This window comes from Artibeus jamaicensis, unplaced genomic scaffold (assembly GCF_021234435.1).
Source record: "Artibeus jamaicensis isolate MK-2021 breed Jamaican fruit bat unplaced genomic scaffold, CSHL_Jam_final contig_786, whole genome shotgun sequence".
NCBI lineage: Eukaryota > Metazoa > Chordata > Mammalia > Chiroptera > Phyllostomidae > Artibeus > Artibeus jamaicensis.
Window position 1 is genome coordinate 1,324,986 of NW_026521971.1, and position 26,841 is coordinate 1,351,826.

A 26,841-nucleotide genomic window follows, 5' to 3' on the forward strand; every position below is an offset into this window, starting at 1 on the left:
AAGGTTTGGTTTCTAACTTTTCTCAAGTATGAATCTTTTCCTTGTATACCTGACCCAGAATACTCATATACATTGCTCATCTGTAAGAATCCTACAACTAACATCATACATAACAATGAAAGACTCAACATTTTCTAAGATAGGAGGAAGACAAGGATGTCCACTCTCAACACTTCTATGTAATAGTTGTACTGAGGTTCTATGCCCTACAATCAGGCAAGAAAAAGAAACAAAAGGAAACTAGAGTATAAAAGAAGATGTCAAACTGTCTATTTACTGATGATATAAGCCTGTATGTAGAAAAATCCTAAGGAATCCACAAAGAAACTACAAAAACTAATAAAAGAATTCAGAAGGGTATCAGGATACAAGGTCAATATACACAAATCAACTGTACTTCCATAGTCTAACAAATCATAATCTGAAAACGAATTAAGAAAACAATTCCATTTACATTTAAAGCATTGGCAATTGTCTTGATATTATAAATAATCTAGTGATAAACATCCATGAATACATACAGTGCTTTCTGTATTTCAGATTTCCATTTGGATATTTGAATGCTCTCTACCCACTTTTATAATAGGTACAAACATGCAGATATTAGATAAAGTGATTGATTCTGAGAACAATGACTATATTACATAGGGAAATGTGACTATAAAATAAGGCAATTCTGGATTCTAGTAGTTAACAGAGTTCATTCTAAATAAACTCAGGAGCAGTGAAGGTCACTCACTTGCACAGCATGGGACAAATCTGATAGCAGACACTGACGGAGTCTCTCATCACTACCAATTCCTTGAAGAACAAAGTCAGGCACATACGACGAACAGTAGCCACCTAACAAGGACCTCCCAAAATTGGCGATGTTAGGTTGAACAGCACTAACTTCAATTAACTTTGACCTAAAAGAAAGGCCCAAAAGAAGGTACATATGATTAGTAATAAACATATTTTACCAATAAAAAGAATTTTGGACTCTACTAGTCCATACTTAATACCATCACTTTCTATAAAATATTCTTAGAGTATAATCATTCTTATATAAAAACTGGCTCAAGTGTTCAATCAGACCACAAAATACTACTCCTTATCTAAAGAAGAGGGTCTGATAAACAACTTTTAATGCGATGAGCATAAATTATTCATAAAGATTTTAGCAATGCTATCCCTTTTACATATAAATATCTTAATATAATCAGATTAGGAAAACCATCATACAAAACAAAGTAGTTAAATATCTCACCAACCCAAAGTTTGGTTTTTAACTTTCCTCAAGCATGAATCTTCTCCTTGTATACCTGACCCAGAATACTCATATACAGTGCTCGTTTTCCTCTTAGTCTTGGCCAAATTTACTTGTAACAGCCATTTCCCTACCTTTTCCAGTGATTACCTCTCCCTAGTTTCCAAGCTCAGTATTATTCCTTTTGGGGGACATAATTTACTCATAAATGGCTTGAAAACTCCTAAAAAGTAAGAAGTCTCCTACATACCAACGTAACTTCACTGCCTTCACAAAGCCTTTCTGGGATGTCCATGGGGCTTAGCCCTTAATCTTTCATATGAGTAGTACAATCTGACTGTAAATACTGATGTGACAATAAGAGAGAATTTGTCTAGGAAAATAATCTCTTCTTTTACGTTAGCTTCTACCAACCGTCAAAGACTGGCTAAACAAAAGAACAGTACATATTTCTGTAAGGACTAAAACTTTGTACTTACCCAGGAAAAGGTATCTCATCTTCTTCTGCCCAATCTTCTTGCTCTCCTCCATAATAATTGCTTACTTGTCTAGTCATATCATGACCTGTATCTTCACTTTCACTATCCCCAAGAGCACTATCTGAACTTTCATTTCTTGGAATGTCCCACTCGCTTCCTACAGCTATTTTTTTCTCTGAATTCTCTTTATCCCCATGGGGGACAAGAATGGAGAGTGTATCTCTTTGGTCCTGCTGAGGATAGCAGGTTTTACATGAATCTTGGTGAACTGTTTCTACACATTTACAAAATTCATTGTTCTGCTTGCTATTTTTTGTATACAGTCTTTTTGAAAACTCTAACATAGAGCAGAGTTCTTTACTGTCTGTACTGGTTTTAACTGGAATATCATCAATAGTCCTGGTTTCAATTGAATCATCATTGAAATATTCATCAAACAAGCTCATGCTTTCTGGGTCTGAATGATTCCAACAGGGAAGTTCACAGGGCTCTCCAGAAACCATGTTTGCTATGTCAGACTCTTTAGATTGGTCCTTAGTTGTTTGTTTAGTTTCTTGATGCTGATCAGTAGCCCCTCTTTCTTCCTTCAATGGTTTGGTGTGATGCCTACTAATCTGATCCACCACAGCCTGACTCCGGAGTTCTGTGTCTGAGTCAGGTGACATAGAATCCCCAATCAAGAAAGTAACCTTTGTCTGGGTTGTCTCACAAGAAAATGCAGCAGTCACAAGCTTATCTGGAGGTTTTTTTTCCACAGTCATTCCTGTGGTTCTCAGCACTTCACTTGTGTGATTTCCGGAATCCAGTAATTCATCACTCTGCCATGTTTCTTCTGCTGGCTCTAAGCATGACTTCGACAATGGACATTTGTCAACTGGAGCAGATCCTGTGCAAACAACTGTCTCTAACTTGGTATCAAGGCAAGTTCTTAATTTATCTCTGCACTGTTTAACATCAAGAGCATTTTCTTCTTGGTGGTCAGAAGGAGAAATCATTTGGCACTCATCTGCAATTCCTAGCAGCTCCTTAGAGCTGTCTTGAACATCTCCACTCTCTTGTTGTGAAACATTCTCTGTATTTTGCCCAAGAAGTGGATGACTGCAATATTTACAGTTACAATTAGGAGTCCTTGTTTCTTCTGACTCTTTAAAGAGCAAACTGCTTTTGTTTCTGTGCATTGTAACAAGCACATACTCAGATTCTTCAATTTCACCTTTCTCTAACGTGGTAGTAATTACTGTGCCTGGCATAACAATGGCTTCATCTTCTCCATTTTCTAAAAGATGAGTTTCTTGAAGTTCAGAACATCTTATGAAATAAGTAAGAAAATAAAGCAGCCTCTGAACCATGTCTTGACGTTTGCCAACTACCACAGTCCTTGCTAACCTTACAGGAGAGCCAATAGCGCCATACAAGTCCCCTGCAATGGAAAAATCAGTTAATGGGCACAGTCTCTACTCATGCAGCTAAGCAGGCTATTTTCAATTACTGGAAACCTTACTCTTATTGTATGAGGGTTCCGGTTTTATTCTTAGTTCTTTAATAGTACATGATTTTTCAGGTGAGTAGGATGAGATGAATGGCCTAAACCAAAGAAAAAGGTGAATGGAGGGGTTTTCTACTTTCCTCCTTAGGAAGTTGCTATTGTTCTGAAACCTCAAGCAAAAAGTCAGTTGTACCAATAATTTTTTCTGTGCCAGACCCAAACAGAACACACCATCTGGGTGGAGAAGTACTGCCTGAAATACTACATGCAAAAAGATTCTGCAGCTGCACCCAACACAGCGAGGAGGAAGCACAGTTATCTGGGAGCAACAGTGGAATGCAGCAGAACTGGAGCAGTCACATCACACTGAACCTTCCTTGATTTAAACTGTAATAACAAACATTAACTTTTGCTACCCTAGCCAGGACCCCACAACGCCCATGGTTTTAAAAGCCCTTCTATTCCCTCAAGGGCTGGGTCCTCAGGATACACCAGAAAGGTCATGAAGAGTGAGACCTGTCCTAAGAGGAAAAAGAGGGTAACACATTTAGCCATGTGGTTCATTTTCACTTGTGTCCATACTAGATATGAGTAGCCACTAACATTAAAAACAGTGGGCAGGGATAACTAAGAGCTATCAATGCCACTTTTATATTTATGTCACAGCTGAAATTAAATCAAAAAGATGCCAAAACACTTAAAAATGGAGAATTTAAATTCATTATTTTAAATTGAATTCAGACTTCCGCCAAGATGGAGGCATAGGTGGATGTACCGTGCCTTCTCACACAACCAAGTTTAGAGACAAGTAAATATTAGCAACAGAAAACACAGCCAGAACACGGAAAATTGAACTTTTTGGAAGTCCGTTAACAACAAATTCTTCAGCCTGACCAGTAAGGGGTGAAACCAGCGGCTGGTGAATCAGGGTTGCACAGGAGGACTCCCTCAGACAGACTCAGGTAAGCGGAATCCAGGCGCAGGGTTGGACCTAGTGAGCGACTGAGCGAGCGACCAGGCGAGCAACCACGGGGGAGACAGCGGGGGAGCGGTGCTGCGTGTTGACTGTGGTCACACATTTGTGCGCAGGCGGACAGGCGAGGGAGTGGGCGGTTGGACCGGGCCGGCAGGTCCAGCGGCAAGTGGCAGTGGAGGGTGCCACCATTTCCCTGCTCTGACCCCACCTCCACATACAGCGTCATAACCCAGCGACTCTGAGTGGCCCGGCCCTGGTGAACCACCTAAGGCTCTACTCCTCACCCACTGGTGTGAAACAGCAGAGGAGGTCGCCATTTCCCCGCTCTGACCACGCCCCCACATACAGCCTCACAACCCAGCAACCTGGGAGTCCAAGGCGCCGCTTCTCACACTTAAAGGGCCAGAACAGACCAAAAATGGCGCAGGAAGATCTCAAAGCCCCAGAGCCTACAGATCTAAGCGATGAAGAAATAGCAAAACTCTCAGTTTAAAACACTGGTAATCAGGATCCTCACAGAACTGGTTGATTATACCCACAAATTAGACAAACATATGAAGGCAAAACTAATTGAAATGAATGGAATTGCACAGGGCACCAATAGCAATGAAAAGGAAACTGGGACTCAAATCAATGGAGTGGACCAGAAGAAAGCAAATAAAGGCCAAACAGAAAAGAGTGTAGAAGCAAGAATTCAAAGAAATGAGGAGTCTTAGGAACCTCCAGGACATCTTTAAACGCTCCAACATCAGAATTATAGGGGTACCAGAAAGGGAAAAGGCACAGCCACCAGTGGAAAACTTATATGAACAAATAATAAAGGAGAATTTCCCCAATCTGGCAAAGGAAATAGACTTCCAGGAAATCCAGGAAGCTCAGAGAGTCCCAAAGAAGTTGCACCCAAGAAGGAACACACCAAGGCACATCGTAATTAAATTAGCCAAAATTAAAATGAAGGAGAGAATCCTAGAAGCAGCAAGAGCTAAGGGGACAGTCACCTACAAAGGAGTCCCCATCAGACTGTCAGCGGATTTCTCAAAAGACACCTTACAGGCAAGAAGGGGCTGGAAAGAGGTATTCCAAGTCATGAAATCCAAAGACCTACAACCAAGATTGCTCTATCCAGCAAAACTTTCATTTAGAATGGAAGGACAGATAAAGTGCTTCTCAGATAAGATTAAATTCAAGGAGTTCATCATCACCAAGCCCTTATTATATGAAATGTTAAAGGGACTTATCTAAGAAAAAGAAGTTAAGAAACATGAACAGTGAAAGAACAACAAACTCACAGTTATTAACAACCACACCTAAAACGAAAGCGAACTAAAAGGACAGCTAGATCAGGAGTGGAAACATAGAAATGAAGATCTCAGGGAGGGTTAGCAACAGGGGAGTGGGAGGAGGAGAAGAGGGGAGAAGGTATAGAAAATAAGTAGCATAGACAGTAGATAGAAAATAGATGGGGGGCAAGAATAGCATGGGAAATATAGAATCTAAAGAACTTGAGACACATGGACATAAACCAAAGGAGGGGTAATGGTGGGGACGGGGGGGGGGGTAGGGTGGAGGGGAATGAAAGGGGGAATAGAACAACTGTAACAGCACGATCAATAAAAAAATTTAAAAAAATAAATTGAATTTGATTTTGCACATTGTCAGTATACAGATTTAAAAACCTCTTTATACTTTATAAAACACACTTTTCAAAGGAACAAACACATATAAGTCTCAAATAAAAGGTATGCTACAGTCAGTATTATGATAAATTTTCTTTTTTGGGTAAGACACTAACCCTAATACCATCGTGCCACTGTTCAAAACTATTCCCAAGGTTCCCACTAATTAATTGAAACTGCTTTGGTATGACAGGTGGCTTTCTGGACCTTGCAGTGACGGAAAGTGGCTGCCTGGGTATATGGGATGGTAAACACAGTGAGTGGGGAAGAGCAGAGGGAGGGCATGAGATAACTTTGAAAGTGAAGGATATGTTAACCAACTTGATGCTGGGGATGGTTTCAGAGGCATTATACTTTGATATATACATCTAAACTTACAAAATTGTATACTTTATATATGTGTTTACTATATATGAATTATTCTAAAGCAATAGGAAAAAGGAAAGGAGGAAGAGCAGAAAGGGGGAAAGAGGGAAGAGAGAGGAGAGTAGGAGGGAGAGAGGAAGGTAGGAGGGAGGAAGGAAAGAGGGAAAGGGGGAGGTTGGTTACCTGAATTAATAAACCACATGACAATCTGCCAGGCAAACTCACTCACCAGCACAACCTAAGAGAAGTTTCTACCAGGTCACCAAAATGCTCTCATATTCCTCCCCCATTACCTAACAGTAATAGAGTAAGGGTAAGACTAACAGCAGGTACATTACCCAACACTGTCCTAAGCACTTTACATGTATTATCTCATCTAATTTTCACAATGAAGTATGGACTACCTATTATTATCCTAACTTTGTAAATAAGGGAATTGTGGTTCAAATGCAGTCGGCCTGAATGCACAGCCTGTAGCTTTTAAGCAACATGCAACACTGCCTTCCTAATGACTGTCTACTCATCAATTATCCCCTCTCCTCTCTATTAACCATTTATTCACCAGGGTCTAGCACAAAGGGAATTATTTTTCAAAATTACTCGACAAACAAATAAAAGTGGACCAATGCAAACCTCATCTGCTTTTTAGTCATCCAGATTTATCCTAGCTGTCACGGGTGACTTTGTTGATTCATTCTTGCTGGGCAAAGGACCTACCACAAACCCCCCTGAAGACCCTGAAGTTGCTAATGAACCAGCCACCACCCTGTTCCTTTTGTTCTAGCCGCAGCTCTCCATCTATAAGGAATATACACATAAGATGGGCGGGGGGAGGATAAGACAACCTAGCAGACGTGACAGAACAAGTCACGAACAGGTACTTCAGAATGGAGGAGGTAAAAGAGTATTTACTACTACTACTTCTTTTTTTGGCTATAAAATAACTCCAGACACTTACACAAAACTCTAAATATAATGTATAATGTAGGAGTATCAGACTACATACCTAATTGTGCCCAAAGTGGGTTATATGGATGAGTCTTCGCCAACATGTCCACACTTTGAGAGGAATGTTTTTCTAAAAATATTTTTATAGGTGGTTGTCCATTTGGCATGACTGTTGGAACCCAGGCAAGATGATTGGTCAAAACTGCAGTAATGAGTGCTGGCAAGAATCTGAAAATGAAACGAATCCTATCAAATTCCAATCTGCCTTTGCGAAACCTCACATAAAATACAGTGACAGAATAAAGCAAAAAGAGCACATATTCTCATGTGGCCAAACAGGATTTTAAAAAAGAGAGGAAAGAAGAAAGGATAGACATATCACTGGAATGAAAGTGAAAGTTCATTTTTCAGTGTGTAGGAGTCAAAGAAAATCCTTAAAATAAAGACAGCATTCACAAGGAGTTATTTCTGAATGCAATTATAAAACAAAAGTGTAGCTTTACTTAAAAAATGATGGCTTCTTTTCATTAATTTGTGCAATTTAACAAAGTGACAAGGAGGTGTATGCATTTCCGAATTACTAAATGAGAAATTGAAGGAAAGTATTATGCAATCTACCATCAAAGACAATAAAAATATCTGAATAACTCATCTGAATTCTGGAAATTTGATGAGAAAAAAACAGTATCACATTAAAAATGTGTATTTTAAAATTTCTTTTCTATGAAATGAAACAGCAAAAAGTGGATATAGTTCACAAAAAATGGGAGACCTCAGAGTTCTGGAAGAGTCAGGAATTTTAATTTCATACATAGATATTCTTACTGTTTCTCATTCACAGAGTTTTGTGGCCTTCCATAACCTATATTTTAATGACCTTTTAGAATTTTGTTTTATTAATAATATCAAAAAGTTAAAGATAATAGTTCATTCCTTTCCTTTGTAATTGATTTTGATCACAATTCATATCTAGTTATAGTAAATAATAGCTAAGATATTTAAGTTAGCTCAGAGAAATAAATAAAGTAAGGCATACTGATTTTTTGAAGCATTTTCCATTAGAAAAGTGAACTCCTTCATGAATCGATGGCAAAGGTGGTTCTTTTCTGGAATCCCTGACATCATTGTAAGCCAGACAGGCTCTCCAATTCGCGGCATTGTGTAAAGATTACAAATTGTTGTCCTAAAAAGAGGAAAACACATTATGAAATTCATAGTTCACAGAATCACATACCTTAAAATAAAGTTATCTTTTTATCTTACTAACTTGGGCCTCACACCTAGATTATTAAAGCTTTTGATAGGAGACAATGAATCCAGTTGGTTCTTCACCATCATCAGCATAGTACCATGGAAAATGCTCTGTACATAAACATAAAATATGTTGGTTATGGCACTGGCTTTGCCCCCAGTGAAGGTGTGCCCTAGGGTAAATTATTTCCCTACTTTAAGCATCAGTTTCCACCACCTGTAGAATAAAAGGATAGGACTAAATGATTTCTAAAGCCCCTTCCAGTTCTACATTTCTAAGGTATAAGCTGTATTTAAATATACTGCAAATAACCAACATAGAAAAGATAAATATTCTAAATGGGATAACAGCATATCCATATACCCACTTAAAACAACAGTTTATGCAATATTTTGTTCCCTACGCTGAGACATTATAGTAAAGTACTGAAGGACGATGAGGACATTACAGATGGCATGCTATGCAATGATTCCCAACCTTTTGAAGTTTTCCATGAATCAACACAAGAAAGGATTATTTAACAATTGTGATAGTACTCTTCTGGCTATTTCATTTATTTAGGCAATCGATAGTCTCATGACTTGCACTCACTCTCTCCGAAGGCTTCAAGAACACCTTTAAGATATCAATTATTTTCCTGTTACATTAGTACCTATTCGGCGAAGTCCTATACTCTCACCACACTAAGCAACTCCTGCAAAGTTGGGCCTTAACTAACTAATTGGTCTCTCTCCACAAGTGCTAATATCCACACCTCAGTATAATTCTTTAAAACATAGAATCCAAAAAATGAAAAGAATTCTTGTGCCTAAACAAGTTTCACTGAATCTTGACCCAATATGAACATGATATATTACTACAAATAGAAGTGACAAATATAGGTTAATGAGTTCTTGGTAGGACATAAAATCACTGCTGGGAACTTAAAAAAAATAATGGAACAAAATTAAAGGTACTTTACAGAGAAAAATACAAAACTATAAACTAGGGATAGGTGAAATGCTGATTTTTAAAGCCTATTAAGGGATGTCCAGATAGGATGAAAAACAGAGCATAAATGCTAATCCCCTTTCAGTTCTAATGCCCAAGTGAGCACCACTTAAGGATTTGAAAACAAATAAATCTCTACAACAAATAGAACTGAAGGGAAACCTTTGTGAAAATTAAAACGACAGATTTAACAGAATTCTAGAAGATAAAACACAAAGAAGAATGTTACCCGAAGTGGTAGGGTAAAGGAAGAAATAGGTTACAGCGCTCACACAGACGGGCACAGACCAAGAGGACTGAATCTGCCTCACTGAGAGAAAAAGAAGACCCTTGGGACTTACAAATGTCTGGGAAAGTAGAGGACAGCAGTTATAGAACTGCAAACTAGGAGACTACTTCGAAGTCCCTAAGTGGTTGGTGACTCTTATCTCCACCCTACTTTCCCCATAGAATGACTGCAGATAGGAAAGCAGATGTAGCAATTGCCTACCTAGCCCAGAGAACTGATATCCCAAAACCCTTCCTGACACTTAGTATTTCACAGTATGCAAACAGAGAGACAGTAAATTTTGTGGGGTTAAAATTTCACTGGGGAAGGGGCAATTAGAGGAGAAAATGTCTAAATATGCTCCCTCAGGGAGTTTTAAGAAAAAATGGCTCAGCAACACTGCCCTGAAGTTATCCTGTCTGTGCCTGATTCATGCAGAGAGCTCTCAACCTATATTTTGGTGCTTCACACTCAACTATAAATGAGCAACCAAAATACTGATATATAGGGAAAGCCTTCAAGGAAAGAAGGATACAAACAAAAAGAAACATACACCCACTCACACACAAAATGACTCCAGGGAAAATAGAAAACAATACATTAAAAAAAAAACATGATAGAGACACAAAAGATGAGTCCAGGAGTGCCAGTTTCTAACAAACAAAATTTAAGACAGAAAACAGAGGAAAATAAACTATCAAAGTAGAGTATTTACAAGCCAGAAAAACAAGCTAGTGCTAAAACTAAACTGAAAGGCTGAAGGACTGAGGGGAAGTATAAACTCATGCAGAAAGTATACTTTAAAATTAATAAATTAAGATATAGCTGCATTAAGGGTACTGTTTAATAACATACAGATAAATAACAAAAGAAGTAGTTAAGGGGATAGGAGAGCTTGGATAGGGTAGACCTTTCAGTAATGCATTTTTTGTTCTTAACCATGTGAACATACTTTTTGATGAAAAGAAACACTGTATAAGTAAATGAATAAACTGATCAGTTCATTTTTTCATGAACTGCTTCAGCATATTAGTGTCTACTGCAAGCTTATGTGTCATGGGCCAGGGCCAGATCACTAGTAGTAGTATAGTGGTTCACTGGGAACATTACCTTTCGTGTTTTGGTGTTTAAGAATATGTACTATGACCTCGGGGTGTATCGGGTGCAAGGAAGGCAAAGAAATTAAGTATCAGTAGTGCTTCTCACTATATACAACTCAATGTTCTCATCAGTGATCTAGAAGTAATGGTCCTTTTCCCACCTGCTGATGATTACGACCTACCCTTCAGGAGTAAGAAGGGCAAGCCAACTATTTCCAATCACCTGACTCCTTTTTTTTTTTTCCTGGTCTATCCTTAGAGAATGAAAGACTCCTTTAGTTGTAAGGGAAACTTGGACATGATTTAGTTTTCTTTGTTATGCAGTAAGCTAGCTAAAAATCCAAGGACCTTGTCTTTGGGAGGAAGCTATGTTACCTAAAACATACTTCCTGCTTCTCTAGGTTTCAAGACTTCCGTATACACATGAATCATTTCCTTCCTCTTCTCAACTACCCAAAATTCATGATCTTGTCTCAAACAGTTACCTGCTCTAAAAATTATCTGTTAATTTTTAATAACCACTTAGCTTTAAAATTAAGTATAATAGTCTTATTATTTGCAGTAATGTTCTACAAAGTTGGTGTGAACACTGAATCCACTGAGTCTCTGTACCTAGGGGAAATGCGGGGTTAAGGTTCCTGTGAGCCTCTGGTCACATTTTTGTCAACCCATCAATACATAATTTTGTCCCATGTGAGTTTCTACATATAAACTGCTTATGATTTAATATACTGTTGATTTATTAACACTAAATTCACAGCCAACAGCACTAACACTCATGCCTGAGTGAAGTTTACCTAACACATGTATTTTCTCTATAAGGCACATCACAGCCTTCTTGCACTTAGGATTACTGGTCAGCATTTCAGCACTATGCTTGAGGGCCATTTTATAGCAAAACCATTAACAAAAAGGACAAAACGCAAAAACAAACTGGCAATATATAGATGTCTAAAAGGACACTTGTTTAGAAATGAGAGCTGAGATAAGACGGCAGAGTATTGTCTTGTTCAACCTCATCTGGGAATGAGTGGTAAGGCCACTCAAATTTTTCACTGCTCTGTGCATGTCCACAAATGATCCTAAAAGCAATGAGAGTTTATTTTAGGGTTATAAACTTTAGCAAGTAGCTGAATTCACAAATACCGAATCTGTAAATAATGAGGATCAACTGTACATATCAAAGTACTTCTACAGAGAGCTTTCTTAGTAAAAATTATGAATGTATAAACTATTTTTAAGATATTATAAGAATGCTTAACTGACTTACATAGCCTTTCAGATTTTCACACTATTGCAAAAGGTAAGGTACATAAACATGATATACATTTTCGATGATTTTATAACTCATACATGTTGTAAATTCTCAGTTATCTTAAAATTATAAGGCTAGGCATTCATACTACCTTATTACCAAAGCAAGTATTTAATTAAACTGTTTATAAAAAATATTGTTTACAACCTTAGAGCAAGATCAGTATTCTACTACAAATGAGTCTTATGACAATATTTACTATTCTGGTAACCTCAGCTGGATCTATTATGACATTGTTTCCTCAGAGCTCAAATAGGGACTCTTGGCCTTCCGCCACAAAGCTTGTGACTACAGAAAAGAAACTGTAACCCAATAATATAAGTATAAACTCCAAGTTCAAGGGCAAAGATTCATTACCTTGTAATACTGCAGAACATAAAACGCAGAAACATTGCAGGATTCTTTTAGGCAAATAAGCAAGAAGTCTATACTATCTTCCCAGTCTAAAAGAGGGAAAGACTGAGAGGATGCAGTACATCTGAAGTGACTCTCAGAAAGAGACGCACATCAGTCATTCTATGTGATTCCCAACCGAAGTTCATATGTTGTATGTTTGCCTGCCATACCGAGAGCACAGTGACAGCAGTTGTTGGAGCTTTAGGCACAAACTTTGTTATGCAAGAAAATACTGGCCAAAGCAAAACTATTTGCTAACTAGTGTTTACTATCACTAGTTAATTAACATTTAACTAGTCCCTACATCTAGGAGCCCAAAGGAGAAAAAAACCACATTTTTGCTAGAATAAAGGATTTCTTGTGGTCATATTTGCTTGTCTATTGGTCCAATGGTAAATATCACACAACTGATGGCTCCCAAATGTGCCTGAATCCCAAGCACATTTAATATTAAATAACATAGGAGCCAATGGGCTACTGAATTACACCTCTGTTTGATTATGGAACAAAGAAAAGAGCAAAATTTTGTCAGAATAAGTTAAAAAAAATAAATAAATCTGTGTGTACTGCAAAACAAGTGTATATTATGAAAAGGTGAAGAATATGTACCTGAATTCATTTAGGGCATCGACTATTCGATTATAAGCCAAACTCCTCTGACTGGCATCAACTGATCTCCGGCTCATTTTCATAGCCTTGAAAGCAATCAGAGAGTTAATTCTTGTACTGATAATGGGAAAAATATGAAAAGAAAAATGAAATACAAAGTCACATATTATCACAACCCTCAGCCACCATTCTTATTTAGGAAGATATAAAGGAGACATACATATTTATAGTGGTTTTCTTTGATGCACTAAGATTATTGATTACAATAAAATTCAAATTTTTCAAGTGTTAAATCTTTTATTGTAAATGTCGAACCACAGAATGTCAACACACAAAGAAAACTGATGTTGACAGTTTCTGGGTTACCTAAAACTTTTTCCCCCAAATTGAACAAGATGTAATGATAACTCAGTAACAACAGCTCGTAGTTTCCTCTAATATTTCACAAATAATGGTTCTGTTAAGGAATCTTTACTTAAGATCTGAAACATAAAAATTCTACTGAAAGAGATCAAGTTATTAGTAGTATCTGCTTTCTTTAAAACATTTAGCCAAGGTTGAAACCCCTTGCTTTAAGTAGAAAGGAAGGGGATCAGAATTAGGCTAAAAAAGACAAGAAAAACTGCATAATTTTGTAGATTTTTAAAAGAGAATGTAATTCTGCACTATTTATGTAATTACAAATTATTTTTTTTAATATTTTAAATATATAATTATGAGAAGGTCAGACAACTTCAGGCCAGAAATCATGTTCATATACCTCAAAAAGCTTCACAGGATATAAGTGAAACTTATGTTTTTTATAAAGTGTTGATAATACCCCTAATTTATGAAGAAGTAAATTTTTTAGCTACAATTGAGCAGCGTTCTTCCTTAATTTTACCAGCAATAACAATGGTTAATTAAGTTATAGATCTGAAAGGTAGCAATACTTCAAAAAAATTCCAAGGTGCCCAGAAACAAGTCCACAGCTCTTCATTAAAAAAAAAAAAAAAAAAAAAAGTTGACAGTTTGTAAACTGGCCCTAGAAGAAAACCTTTTTGAATGGTCTAGTGTTTATTATATTTTACCATTAATTAGCAACTGTATAACTTTTATAATTACACTCCATACACTTATGTAAAAGTATTCTTTCACTCACCTTTATCATTCAGCTTTGATAAGAAATGAGATGTTAAACTTGAACAAATACCCAGATATCTATAAGTTTGTATCCTTTAGATTACAGATGGTCAAAGCATTTAAACATTTGAAAAATCATGTTTAATGATTTTTATAGTGCCTAAATACTGTATTTCAAGTTTTTTAATATATATTTAAAAATATTTTTATTTATTTATCTTTAGAAGGGAAGGGAAGGAGAGAGGGAGAGAAATATCAATGTATGGTTGCTTATCATGCAGCCCCTGCTGGGAACTGGCCTGCAACCCAGGCACATGTCCTGACAGGAAATCAAACCGCGATCTTTTGGTTCACAGGCCCGTGCTCAATCCACTGAGCTCCACCAGCCAGGGCTGTATTTCAAGTTTTATACAAAGCTTGAAAACACTTGCCCCACAGCTAAATATTATGCATACTGATTTTGGCAACAACACACTACAAAAAGGGATAGTAGCCAACTGAAGAAAATGTCACCAGTGTCTAACTTCTGAAAAAGTGAAAATGGCCTTTCTTTACTTGTTCTGTTAAAAAAAAAAATTGCTGTGAATGATCTACTTGTGTTTTGACTGATTTAATGTGAATAACTAACATCATTATCTTTACTAGAGGCGGATGATTCTTAGTCACTACTAAGTTCCTGAAATGCATCCTCTGCTTTCCAGACCATTCTAATTGGTCTTCCCATCTCTAGCCTCTTCTTACTCTAGATACTTTTAAACATGGTGTCAAATTAACCTTCTTAAATCATAATTTGGACACAGCCTTAAAAACAAAGTCAAACTTCTCACAAGAACTCTAGATTCTTTGAGAACTGTGCCCATTAACTCTTCTAGCCCCTCTTTGCATTCTGTCACAGAGGTAAAGAACTTTACTTATACCCCTTGACTCACTGGTTCAATTTCTGAACATTTCTTTTAAAAAAATCTGGAAAATTCACCAATATGTTAACTACATTGCAGCTATGATTGTGAAAAAGTAGAAATGGCCTAATAGAAAAACTGTCACTAAGAAAAGTAACTAAAATATAATTAAAAAGTATTTATCATGATATGAGAAATGTATATGTTACAAGAGTTTTTAAAAATAGGCATATCATTAAAGCACTATAGACACAGCACAATCCCAATCAAGTAAAGGTACTATATGCATAGAAAAGGCCTGGACAAGACTCATAGCAAAGTGTTGATGAATTATCTTTGGGTGGCAAGGATATCAATTTTTTCTTGCTCTTTTGCTACGTTCAATTTTCATTTTTATGTTAAAAAAATCCTACACATCCTTTATAGTGCAGTCCGAATAAAATATCTTCCCAACAGGAAGTCACTTTTCTTTCCTATGAACTCCTAAAAAAAATCTTGGCTTGTTATATCTTTTTCAGTTATCCTTATGTTCTCTTATATTCACAATTTTCCTATTTTATGTAAATTTATTATATACATTATCAATAGCAATTGATCACTTGTACCTTCTTAAAACACTTTTTTCACTTGGATCCCCTCAAAAAGTATTCTCTTTTTTCCTACCTACTTGAATGGCCAATTCTCAGTCTCCTCTTTAAATTTTAACTGCTGAAATGCTCTACACATCAGGCCTAGGATCTCTATCTGCTCCCCTCTTCTCTACCTCAATCAGTGTCATGGCTCTAAATACCATCTCTACACTGGTGACTGTCCAGCCTAGAAATCTCCCCTAAATTCTAGACTCATAAAAACCACTTGGATGTCCAGGAGGCATCTCAAACAAACCCCTGACCTCAATCCACCAAACCTGTTCCAGCTGTAGTTTCCCCACTTTAGTACTGGCAAATCCATCCTTCTTACTGCTCAAAGAAAAATTCTTGAGTCAACCTGTATTGTTCTTTCCCTCATACCCCAAGTCAGTCCATCAGCTAATTTCATTAGTACTATTTTCAAAATATATCCAGAATCCAACCACTTCTCACCAATTCCACCACGAAACTGGTTTGAATATCTATCACCTCTCACCCAGATTATCCCAATAGCCTCATAAATGGTTCTAAAAATCCTCCTTTACTCTTGAAATCTATTCTCCACCAGCATTAAGAATAATCTTCATAAATAATGTTATTCCTCCATTCAAACCCCTCTGATGGTCTCCAATCTTTCTTAAGAGTAAATGCCAATGCTCTTACAATGCTGTCCCTTTAAGACCTGATATTATTGTCTCTCATTTTGAACCCAGCTTCTTTGACCTCCTTCCTGTTGCTCAAGTATCAGGCTTACTCCTAACACAGGACTTTTGCCCCTGCCTAGAACATTCTTCTCGCAGGTAGTTGTAGCTCACTTCCTTCATATCTATGAACCACATGTCATTTTGTCAGAAGCCTTCCAGACTAGCCAATAAAAATGACCAATCCTACCCCGTCTGGTGTGGCTCAGTGGATTGAGCATGGGTTTGTGAAGCAAAGGGTTCCTGATTCGATTCCCAGTCAGGGCACATGCCTGGGTTGCAGGCCAGGTCCCCAGTAGAGGACACATGAAAGGCAACCACACACTGATGTTTCTCCCCCACTCTTTCTCCTTCCCATCCCCACTCTCTAAAAATAAATAAATAAAATATTTTTTAAAAATACCAATCCTTCCATCCATCGTTCCTTACCAACCCTATTCTGTTTTATTTTTCTCCAACTCATTTATTTCCATCTAAGAGCTTATATATTCATTTGGTTATCTGTTGTCCCATGAGGTCAAGAATGTTACTTTTTTCACATCTTATCTTTAGATTCTATAATAGTGCCTGACACATTATGGGCCCTCAAATATTTATTTATTGATCTTTTATTAGCCAGTAAGCTCGTTAAAGAGTTGATGTTTATTTTTCATCTCGCAGAGCACTTTTGCAGGGTACCTGCACAGTACCTATTAATTTTTGTGTCAAATAAACAAACATAATGCTTAAACAATAAAATAAGATTCAAAGAAAATAAGGGATATAAAACTAACCAACAACATGACTATGCTTACCTGTTCTATTGCACTCTTTAGTTTGTTCATGTGGCTTTCAAAAAGAGGAAAATGTGAAAAAAAAAATTCATTAAATTTGTTATTTTCATCTTCATCTTTGGACAATGAAAAGATTACTCCAATTGCAATCTTCTTTTTTCTCACAATTCCTGGGTTAGGACCACAGCTTTCATCTGACAAATTAAAGCTTTCTTCTATAGACCTTAAAAAAATTATTTTATTATTATTTTTATTTTTCAAAAATATAAAAACAATTAAATTTGCAAGTCAATCTCCTTGCTAATTAAATGTAGCCAAGATAAAGTTATCCCACTCTTTTATCAAGTAAATCTAAAAATTCATATCAACTGTTAATCTCTTTCAGAAATCTACTCCCTATTCCTTCATGGTCAAGTTTTGGTAAAAAATTTTAACAGAGTCTGATTAGGAACACTTTGGTTCAATTAAAAGTCACTAGTAGATAATCCTTATTGATAACCAACTTAAATATGCAGGAATTTTAAGGTTTACGGATGAGTCTGATACAATCTCTTCACAGTTCTAGAAGCTACTTGTCTCTTCTTTTGATTCCAGGAGTAAAATCAAAGATGAAGAAATAAAAGGAGTAAAGGAGAAGCTTCATTATCTATAATTATACTTAACATAGATTAAAAAAAGACCTTTCAAGAATGAATTTGCCAAAATAGAAACACTAAAAATTGAAATATCAAAACACATATGCAATACATGGATCAAAGTCTTAATGGAAGAGTTAAAATTGTAAAACTCTTGAAAAAATATAGGGTAAAAGATTTATGTCACTGGATTTGACAATAATTTCTTGTATATGACACCAAAGCACAGGCAACAACAACAACAACAAAAGATAAATTGAACTACATAAAAACTAAAAACTGTTGTGCATCAAAGGACACTCAACAGAATGAAAGGCAACCCATGAAAAGAGAGAAAATATTTGCAAAGCATTTGTCTGATAAGTGACTGATATCTGGAATAGATAAACAACTCCTACAACTCAACAACAACAACAAATACCCTGATTTTAAAATGGGCAAAGCACTTGAATAATCAATTCTCCTAGGAAGACACACACATGGCCAATAATCACAGGATAACATGCTCAACACCACTAGCCATTATAGAAAGCAAATCAAAACCACAGTGAGATACCACTTCACACCCGTTAAGATGGCTGTCATCGAAAACAGAAAATAACAGGACTTCTGGCCAAGATGGAGCCATAGGTAGAAACACTGTGCCTCCTCACACAACCAAAATTAAGAACAATGATTTAGAAACAAAAACACAATAAGAACCGACAAAAAACTGAACTGTACAGAAATCCAACAACCACAGTCGAAGGCCGATGGAGCAGCAGCCGGCGGAGAGGGATCATGACAGGAAAAGGTGGTGGCTGCTAGACCCAGGAGCGCAGTCGGCATGGGGCTAGCAGACCCCGGGATGCACAGAGGAAAGGAGCAGAGCACGCAAGGCGGATGGCTGACCACGGTCACAAATTCACACGGATAAACTAGGCAAAAACGGGCAGTGAGACCGCGCAACCCAGGGCCCCAGCAACGGAAAATAAAGCCTTAAAGCACCAATTAAAAAGGTGCCAGGAGAGACTCCCAGCCTCATAAGAGAGTTCGTTGGAGAGACCCACAGGGTCCTAGAATGTACACAAGCCCACCCACCCAGGAACCAGCACCAGAAGGGCTTAATTTGCTTGTGGGAAGTGGCACAGGGAACTGAAATTTGACAGAGAGTGGAACAAGTAAGTGCCATTGCTCCCTCTCTGACCTTGCCCCCACATACAGCATCACAACCCAGCAACTGGGTTGCCCCACCCCGGTGAACACCTGAGGCCCCAACCCTCATACATAACTGGTGCAACCTGACCAAAAATGGCTCAAACAGAAGAACAAATCAAAGCCCCAGACACAATACTTTTAAGCGACCAAGAAACAGCCAACCTATCAAATGCACAGTTCAAACCATTGGTGATCAGGATGCTCACAGAACTCGTTGATTTTGGTGGCAAATTAGATGAAAAAATGAAAGCTACACTAAGTGAAATGAAGGAAAATGCATAGGGAACACATAGTGATAGAACGAAAACTGGGACTCAAATCAATGGAGTGGATGAGAAGGAAGAAAGAAACAAGAATTCAAAAAAAATAAGGAGAGGCTTAGGAACTTCCAGGACATCTTTAAATGTTCCAACATCCAAATTATAGGGGTACCAGAAGGGGAAGAAGAAGAGCAACAAGTGGAAAACTTATTTGAACAAATAGTAAAGGAGAACTTCCCCAATCTGGCAAAGGAAATAGACTTCCAGGAAGTCCAGGAGCTCTGAGGGTCCCAAAGAAGGTAGACTCAAGGAGGAACAAACCAAGGCACATCATCATTACATTAGCCAAGATTCAAATGAAGGAGAGAATCCTAGAAGCAGCAAGAGATAAGGGGACAGTCACCTACAAAGGAGTACCCATCAGACTGTCAGCAGATTTCTCAAAAGACACCTTACAGGCAAGAAGGGGCTGGAAAGAAGTATTCCAAGTCATGAAAGGCAAGGACCTACATCCCAGATTGCTCTATCTAGCAAAAGCTTTCATTCAGAATGGAAGGGCAGATAAAGCGCTTCCCAGATAAGATCAAATTCAAGAAGCTCATCATCACCAAGCCCTTATTATATGAAATGTTAAAGGGACTTATCTAAGAAAAAGATAAAAAATATGAACAGTGGAAGGACAACAAACTCACAGTTATTAACAACCAATCCTAAAACAAAAGCAAACTAAGCAGACACCTAAAATAGGAGGGGAGCCACAGAAATGGAGATCACACGGAAAGTTATCAACAGGGGAGTGGGAGGAGGAGAGAGAGGGAAAAGGTCCAGAGAATAAGTAGCATAAATAGTGGGGAGAAAACAGACAGGAGGAGGGCAAAAGTAGTGTGGGAAATGTAGAAGCTAAAGAACTTATGGCACATGGACATAAACTAATAGGGGGGGAATGTGGATAGGAGGGGTTTGTAGGGTGGAGGAGAATGAAGGGGGGGAATGGGACAACTGTAATGGCATAATCAATAAAATGTATTTAAAAAAATAACAATTGGCAACGATGTGAGGAAATTAGAACTCTCATGCATTTCTAGTGGAAACGTAAAATGGTATAGCCACTGTGGAAAACAGTATAATTCCTCAAAAACTTAAACATATAATTACTATATAATCCAGCAATTCCATTTCTGGGTATAAATCCAAAAGAACTGGAAGCAGGGACTCAAATTGGTATTTGTACATCCATGTTAATATCAGCAACATTCACAAAAGCCGAAAGGTATAAGCAACCCAAATGTCCATTAACAGATGAATATGAATAAACAAAATGTGGTATATACATACAATTGACTATTATTTAGCCATAAAATAGAATGAAACTTTGATTCCTGCTATATGAACACATGCTAAGTGAAATAAGCCATATATTAAAGGACAAATTCTTTGTGATTCCACTTATATCAGGTATCTGGATTAGTGAAATTCATAGAGACAAAAAATAGAATGGTGATTGCCAGGGAGTAAAGGAGAGGGAGGAGTGGGGGGGGCCATTATTGTTTAACAGGTACAGAGTTTCTGCTTGGGAGGTAATTTCTGGACATGAATAGTTGCACAGCAATGGTTATTGCACAACTATTGCACAGCTACTGAACTACATACCTGATAATGGTTAAAATGGTAAATTTTATGTTATGCATATTTTACCACAATAAAAAACAATGCAGCCCTGGCTGGTATAGCTCAGTGGATTGAGTGTGGGCCTGCGAACCAGATGATTGCGGTTTGGTTCCCAGTGAGGGCACACGCCTGGGTTGCAGGCCAGTTCCCAGCAGGGGACACATGGGAGGCAACCACACAATGATATTTCTCTCCCTCTCTCCTTTCCCTCTAAAAATAAATGAATTAAATCTTTAAAAAAATGCAATACATTTAAAAGGTTTTAAGTTCCAAATTTAAAATACATAAAATGCAAAACCATACAAAATTGTGTTTAAGGAACTATTCAGTCTTGGTTATGTGAATTGAAGGTTCCAACTTACCATCTAGGGAAGACCCCATTTTCCAAACTTGTTGTCTGGCTGCGTCGCCAACGTCGCTGGTAGCTGCTGGCACAACTTCGGGTAAGTGAGGAGTTTGGGGAGGGAAATGGTGTAATAAGCAAGCTGCTGAGAGATGCTGTCAAATCAGAAGAAGCATAACGTATAAGTCAATTATCACTAAGCAAAAGGACAAATTTCTTTTTAACAAATTTAAGAATAGTGACTCAAATTTTCCATTTTGCTTCATGAGCCCCCCAAATTTCCACTTAATAACATTTTTGTTGAATCAAGATCCCAAAGAAGAAAAATAATATATTACCATTGTGTTGGCAAGAAGACTCTGAGACAATACCCCTTGACATCCTTACCTCCATCCCCACCCCAGAAGAAAAATGCTACTTTGAAACAAAGCATTATTCCCTTTGCCATGAGACTGTTCCCTAGCTTAGCTGAACCCTTAGTTTCTAAATTAAAGGAAATATGATGTGATTCAATTTTAATGCAGTAGCTGTATTTTAAGAACCGAAGCTGTTATTTGAAAATAAGTGTCTTAATGTCATTTAAAGATGTTATTTAAAAGTTAATGCTTGGCCACTTTTAGTAAGAGTCTTGACTATACCAACTAAGCTCCAAAAAAGGGTAAATCCTATAAACTACTCTCTGGGGCAGTCTTATGGTTGACATACACCCAATACAGTCTACTCTGATAACTGCTGAAACCCCATAACCATGGGGTACTATCCTCTTCCCCAAACCCTTCTTTGCAATTCAAAAAGCTCTGTTTCTTGCCTAGGGTGTAAAAAGCTATAACTTTATTTTTCCTTGGGTTAGGAAAGCTCACCTTCTTCCCTCTGAAACTATAGAAGAAAAGACATTAAGGCTTGCTTTTGTTTGGCAGTATTTTTAGATTGCCATCTTCATGATTATAACTACATACAGAAAATGTATCAAGTAATCTAAAAGAGGGATGTATTATTATCATCTATGGAAAAGTACATGCCACATGACATCATTTTGGACACCAGAACTGAAAATTAAAAGAGATTTAACATTATCAAGATTTGTTTATTTGAATTCTCTCTGACAAATTCAATGAGAGCACTTTAAGTACCATGCAAACATCTGAACTACCAATTAATTAATTCTAAACTACATTCTTGAAAAGATTCCATTTTATCAATTAGTGCTATAAAATTCTGTAGATGAAGACAAGACTGGATTATGTACAACAAATCTAGGTGTGACTTCAATGCAAAATCAAATGCTACTTTAATTTTGGAAAAGCTATGTTTTACTAAATTATGAAATTACAAATAACGCTATTAGAAAAAGAAAGAAAATACCTAAATTAACTTAGCATATGTGAATTTAATGGCTTGGCGAAGCCTTACAGATCAATCTAGCGAGGCCCTTCAATTTATAACTAAAGAAAATGAAGTATAGAGACATGAATTTATCACCTCCAAAATGTTGGATAAAATAATGAGAATTTTGTTCCAGCCACAGAAAACTAAATCTCTGTATTATATAGAAGCAAAGGTATTGAGAGAAATGTACTCTAGATTACTACCTAAGAACAAAAATAATAAATTCAATAAGAAAAAAAGAGTGAGATTATCCGAAAGATACAGACTTTTCATATTAAACTAGTGGTTCTCAACTCTAGGTGTCCATCAGAATCAGGTGTTGAAGTTTTTCTTGGTTTTTTTGGTCAAATATGGATACCTAAGACTTTCTCTATACCACAGGTGACAAATACAAGGCCTGCAGGCCGAATCCAGCCCTCCACCTTGTCTCTCTCTGGCAGCAGCCCCTAGTTAAGGAGTAGTTACACTTATACAGTTGTAAAATTACATTCAGCCCTTTGAAGGTAACAGCGAGGCTGATGTGGCCCCCAGTGAAAATGAGTTTGACACCCTTGCTCTACACTAAATCAGAGTTTTGGGGAGTAATTTTTGAAACTCCTGAAATTATTCTAATAACTTTGGGCTTGTTATTCCAATGCAAATTCGGGGATTCCATACTCAAAACTGAATTATAACCAATTTAGATAGCAGAGCCATATAATGTGACAGCACACATGGAAAACCACAGTGAATAAAGTTTTTCAACCTAACAATAACTCAAGCCTAAGACTACTCCTCCTTTTACTTACGCTGATCTCTGGGCCCTGTCAAACACTGTTCCTTTTAAATGGAATGTCCTTCTTCCATGCCTTCGCCTGGATAATGCCTGTTTATTTTTCAAGACACAACTCAAACACTACCCCTCTGTAAAGCACTACTATTACCCTGTCCCTTGCCCTGGCTGTTAGGTTCCCTTTCTCTGAACCTCTTTGCATAGGCCTATCATAGAATGACTCACACAATGAACTATACCAGATTATTTTCCTGACTGCTCTCTCAGTAGATTCAGCTCCTTAATGAAGAATTGGGCTTTACTTTCCCCGCTGCTCCCCACAATTTGTTTCTACAAAAGTTTGTCAAACAAATTTTGGGAGAGTCCATATTTGAAAAAAAATATGTATAACATTAAATCAAAATGTCTAAGTCTTTCTGGGCAAGAGAGAGTCTCATAACTTAAACTCTAGCTAGTAGCAAACGGTTATAAGCAAGTGTGTTTTCTCTACTATGCTATCTAAGCAGTCCCTTGAGCAATGCTTTTTTCCTTGTACTGGCTACACCTAAGCCAATGTGCATTCATCCAGGCCATGCTCCATCACACGCATTCAATAGTAAATATAAAATATTTTAAATTTAATATATTTCTCTGCTGTTTCTACAATTCTCTTGTAATATCAATACTACCAAGATGTAGACATAAAATTGAATGATGAAGGCAAAGATAAAAAGAAAACCAATGTCGGCTAACAGTTATCTCATAAAAAACTAAATTAATGCATTACCAGAGCGTGCTATGCCACTGTCTCTGTCCTCATTCAGCTCTCTTCCAGGCATATCCATTGGGTTGCTGTGAACTGTGAATCAAGACAAAACTTTCAGTTATAAACTACATTGCCGTTCAGGTTGATGTTGTCCCTTTCAAACAGCAAACTCAATCATGCTCATCTCATTGCATTCCTTCATTTCTTCAATAGCATGGCACAAACCCAACACCAAGAGCTATTACTCAGTTGAACAAGCTTTGAGATCCAGCTAATGATTTGACATATAATATGTAAATAACCTATAATGTCTAAAGAAGCAAGGGTGACTGAAGTATTTTAAAAGCATATACAATGACACAGATAATCACAATATACTATTAAATGGAAAAAAGGCAAGCTACTGAACAGTAAGAATGTTGCTGGGGCTAAGTAATGGGTATATAATGGTTCACTCTATTATTCTGCATATATCAATGTTGCTTTAAAGCTTCTACATAATAAAAAAATTTAAGAAAACTATCTGAGCAGTATGATCCTCATTTTCTTTTGAAAAAAAGATCAAGGAGGTTATTTCTGGCTGAGAGAGAGCTAAGATATATTTGTTACCTATTTTCACATTTCCCAATTGTCTATAAATTGTTCATACCTCATATTTATAAGGAAAATAAATATTAAAAGAAGCTGAACACTGAAGCATGGACACACTCTACAATGATATAAACAAATATATTCATATATGCCTTTTATAGTGTAATTATAATGGTGCTTGTTCATCTAAATCTTAGCTCCAAAAGAAATCATTCTCATGAAATAGTTCAGATCAGAAATTTTACATTAATAATAAGATAGGATATTTTCTGCAATTGGTGAACTATGGTAACAAAAGCTACTCAGCCATGGAAACAAGACAGTATTCACATCAAAAATTCCAGCTGGATTATAATATTTAGACTAAATTTTGGTTTGAAATTCAAGTTTAAATCATTATTCCATGATGAGATAAGAAATAACAAACACTGAAATTTCATGAAAATGTTAGTTCTACTGATAAAGTTTCTGGAAACTTCAAGAACATATTCAGTAGAAATGAATTAAGTTCTTGTACTTCCTAAGCAATGTTTTCTCAACCAAACCCTCCCCAACTGTAATTATTGACTCTCTTGTTTCCACAGCTTCACTACTGATTCTAGCCACTGGTGCACACCAACTAGTCTACCCACACAGCACAGCGCAAACCTGCAAAGAAAGAGGCGCTCCTGATCAGGCGGAGCGGACCCTGTTCAGAGAATGCCCGCCTGGGGCTGCAGAACTGTGAAAGACCTACATGGCAAAAACGTAAAATACATGTAAAAGAGAGCTGTTAGAGAAGCTGCAGTGCGTCAGGAACAAAAAGTGAGCTAAGGTAGCAAAAAGGCAGACCAACAGATATGAACAGTCACTTTTAAACTAAATAACAATAATTCCAGCTGACTTCCCTGTTTTGAAACAGGATGGTTTCCTTCTGTTTATGACAAATCATAAATAATAATTTCATGCCAATTTACTAATAAATTTGTATATAATAAAAATAAGCTTCCATTATACAAGGTAAAAATTGTTCTAAATGTTCAATCCTTTCTAAAACAATCCTTTAAAGAGCCAAAAAGCACAGTAATGTTATCTATATAATTTGACATTTGCCAAAAACTTATCTTTTAAAAAGTCAGTCTTAAAATGACAATACTCTCCTGCAATGGCTACAAGGATAAAACCACCTAAATGCCTGGCTGAGAAAACAGAACACGACATACAACAAAGAGCAAATACAGAAAAGGATATAAAAAGTTTTTTCTAATGTAGTACTAAGTTACAGCATAACAGAAAAAAAAAAAAGAAACATCTTAGACTAGCAGTTAGCCGCTGAGGAAACAGGCCACCAATGCAGCCTGTCAGGGTCAGACTGATTCCTGGGTGTCCAAGAAAAGTGGCTGCTGCACACTTGACCAAGAGAAGACAACAGAGTCTAAAGCCCCAACAAGGGCAATACTACAGCCTAGAAGCAAGCAGCTGGGTTACTCCTTAGTTACTCTTGATCAACACAGCCTAAATAGCCACCTAGGGCTAATAGGAGATTTCTGTTTTAAAAAGTGGCAAATATACAGGGTTCGGCACGAATAATGCCCCTTTTTATTACAAAATCATAAGCATGTAAATCTCTAACATAACAATATCACAATCACACTATATGACATTTTAGGTGAAATGTCATTAGGTATTATGTTCGAATTAAAACTATAAATTATTATGTATATGTTATTAACGTACTAACCACACTGAAGCAAGCATTTCTGCTAGACCCTGTATTTTTCAAATTACTAACATATTTTTCTATAACAAGAATTTCTGTAATTACAGTACATAGGCAACGATTCTTCCATGTTTTATTTAGATCTTTCTTCAGTTCTTCTTATCTGCTCTTTAAACTCCTACCCCTTCCCCTTCCTTAGTCTCATCATGTGCCTGTATCCGACCACCCACACGGAGCCCCTTATGTGTGCCTGCATACACAGAATTCAAATGAGACTGCCCCTTTTCCAACCTACTGACCTATCTCCAAAC

General features: G+C 37.0%; 1 protein-coding gene across 2 annotated transcripts in view; it reads right to left on the reverse strand.

Moving 5' to 3' along the window:
• The window catches only part of FNIP1 (folliculin interacting protein 1), a 123,744-nt gene that overhangs the window by 18,834 nt on the left and 78,069 nt on the right, over positions 1 to 26,841 (reverse strand). The window contains exons 7-15 of one of the 2 annotated variants that reach the window (XM_037129818.2): positions 25,480 to 25,563; positions 24,262 to 24,333; positions 21,357 to 21,492; positions 17,256 to 17,457; positions 13,111 to 13,196; positions 8,217 to 8,363; positions 7,239 to 7,408; positions 1,729 to 3,148; positions 740 to 908 (exon numbers count right to left, since the gene is read on the reverse strand). In XM_037129818.2, coding sequence (XP_036985713.2) covers positions 740 to 908; positions 1,729 to 3,148; positions 7,239 to 7,408; positions 8,217 to 8,363; positions 13,111 to 13,196; positions 17,256 to 17,457; positions 21,357 to 21,492; positions 24,262 to 24,333; positions 25,480 to 25,563 — 2,486 coding nt within the window. The remainder of the gene's footprint in view (positions 1 to 739; positions 909 to 1,728; positions 3,149 to 7,238; positions 7,409 to 8,216; positions 8,364 to 13,110; positions 13,197 to 17,255; positions 17,458 to 21,356; positions 21,493 to 24,261; positions 24,334 to 25,479; positions 25,564 to 26,841) is intronic. The other variant, XM_053672751.1, reaches the window with a different exon arrangement.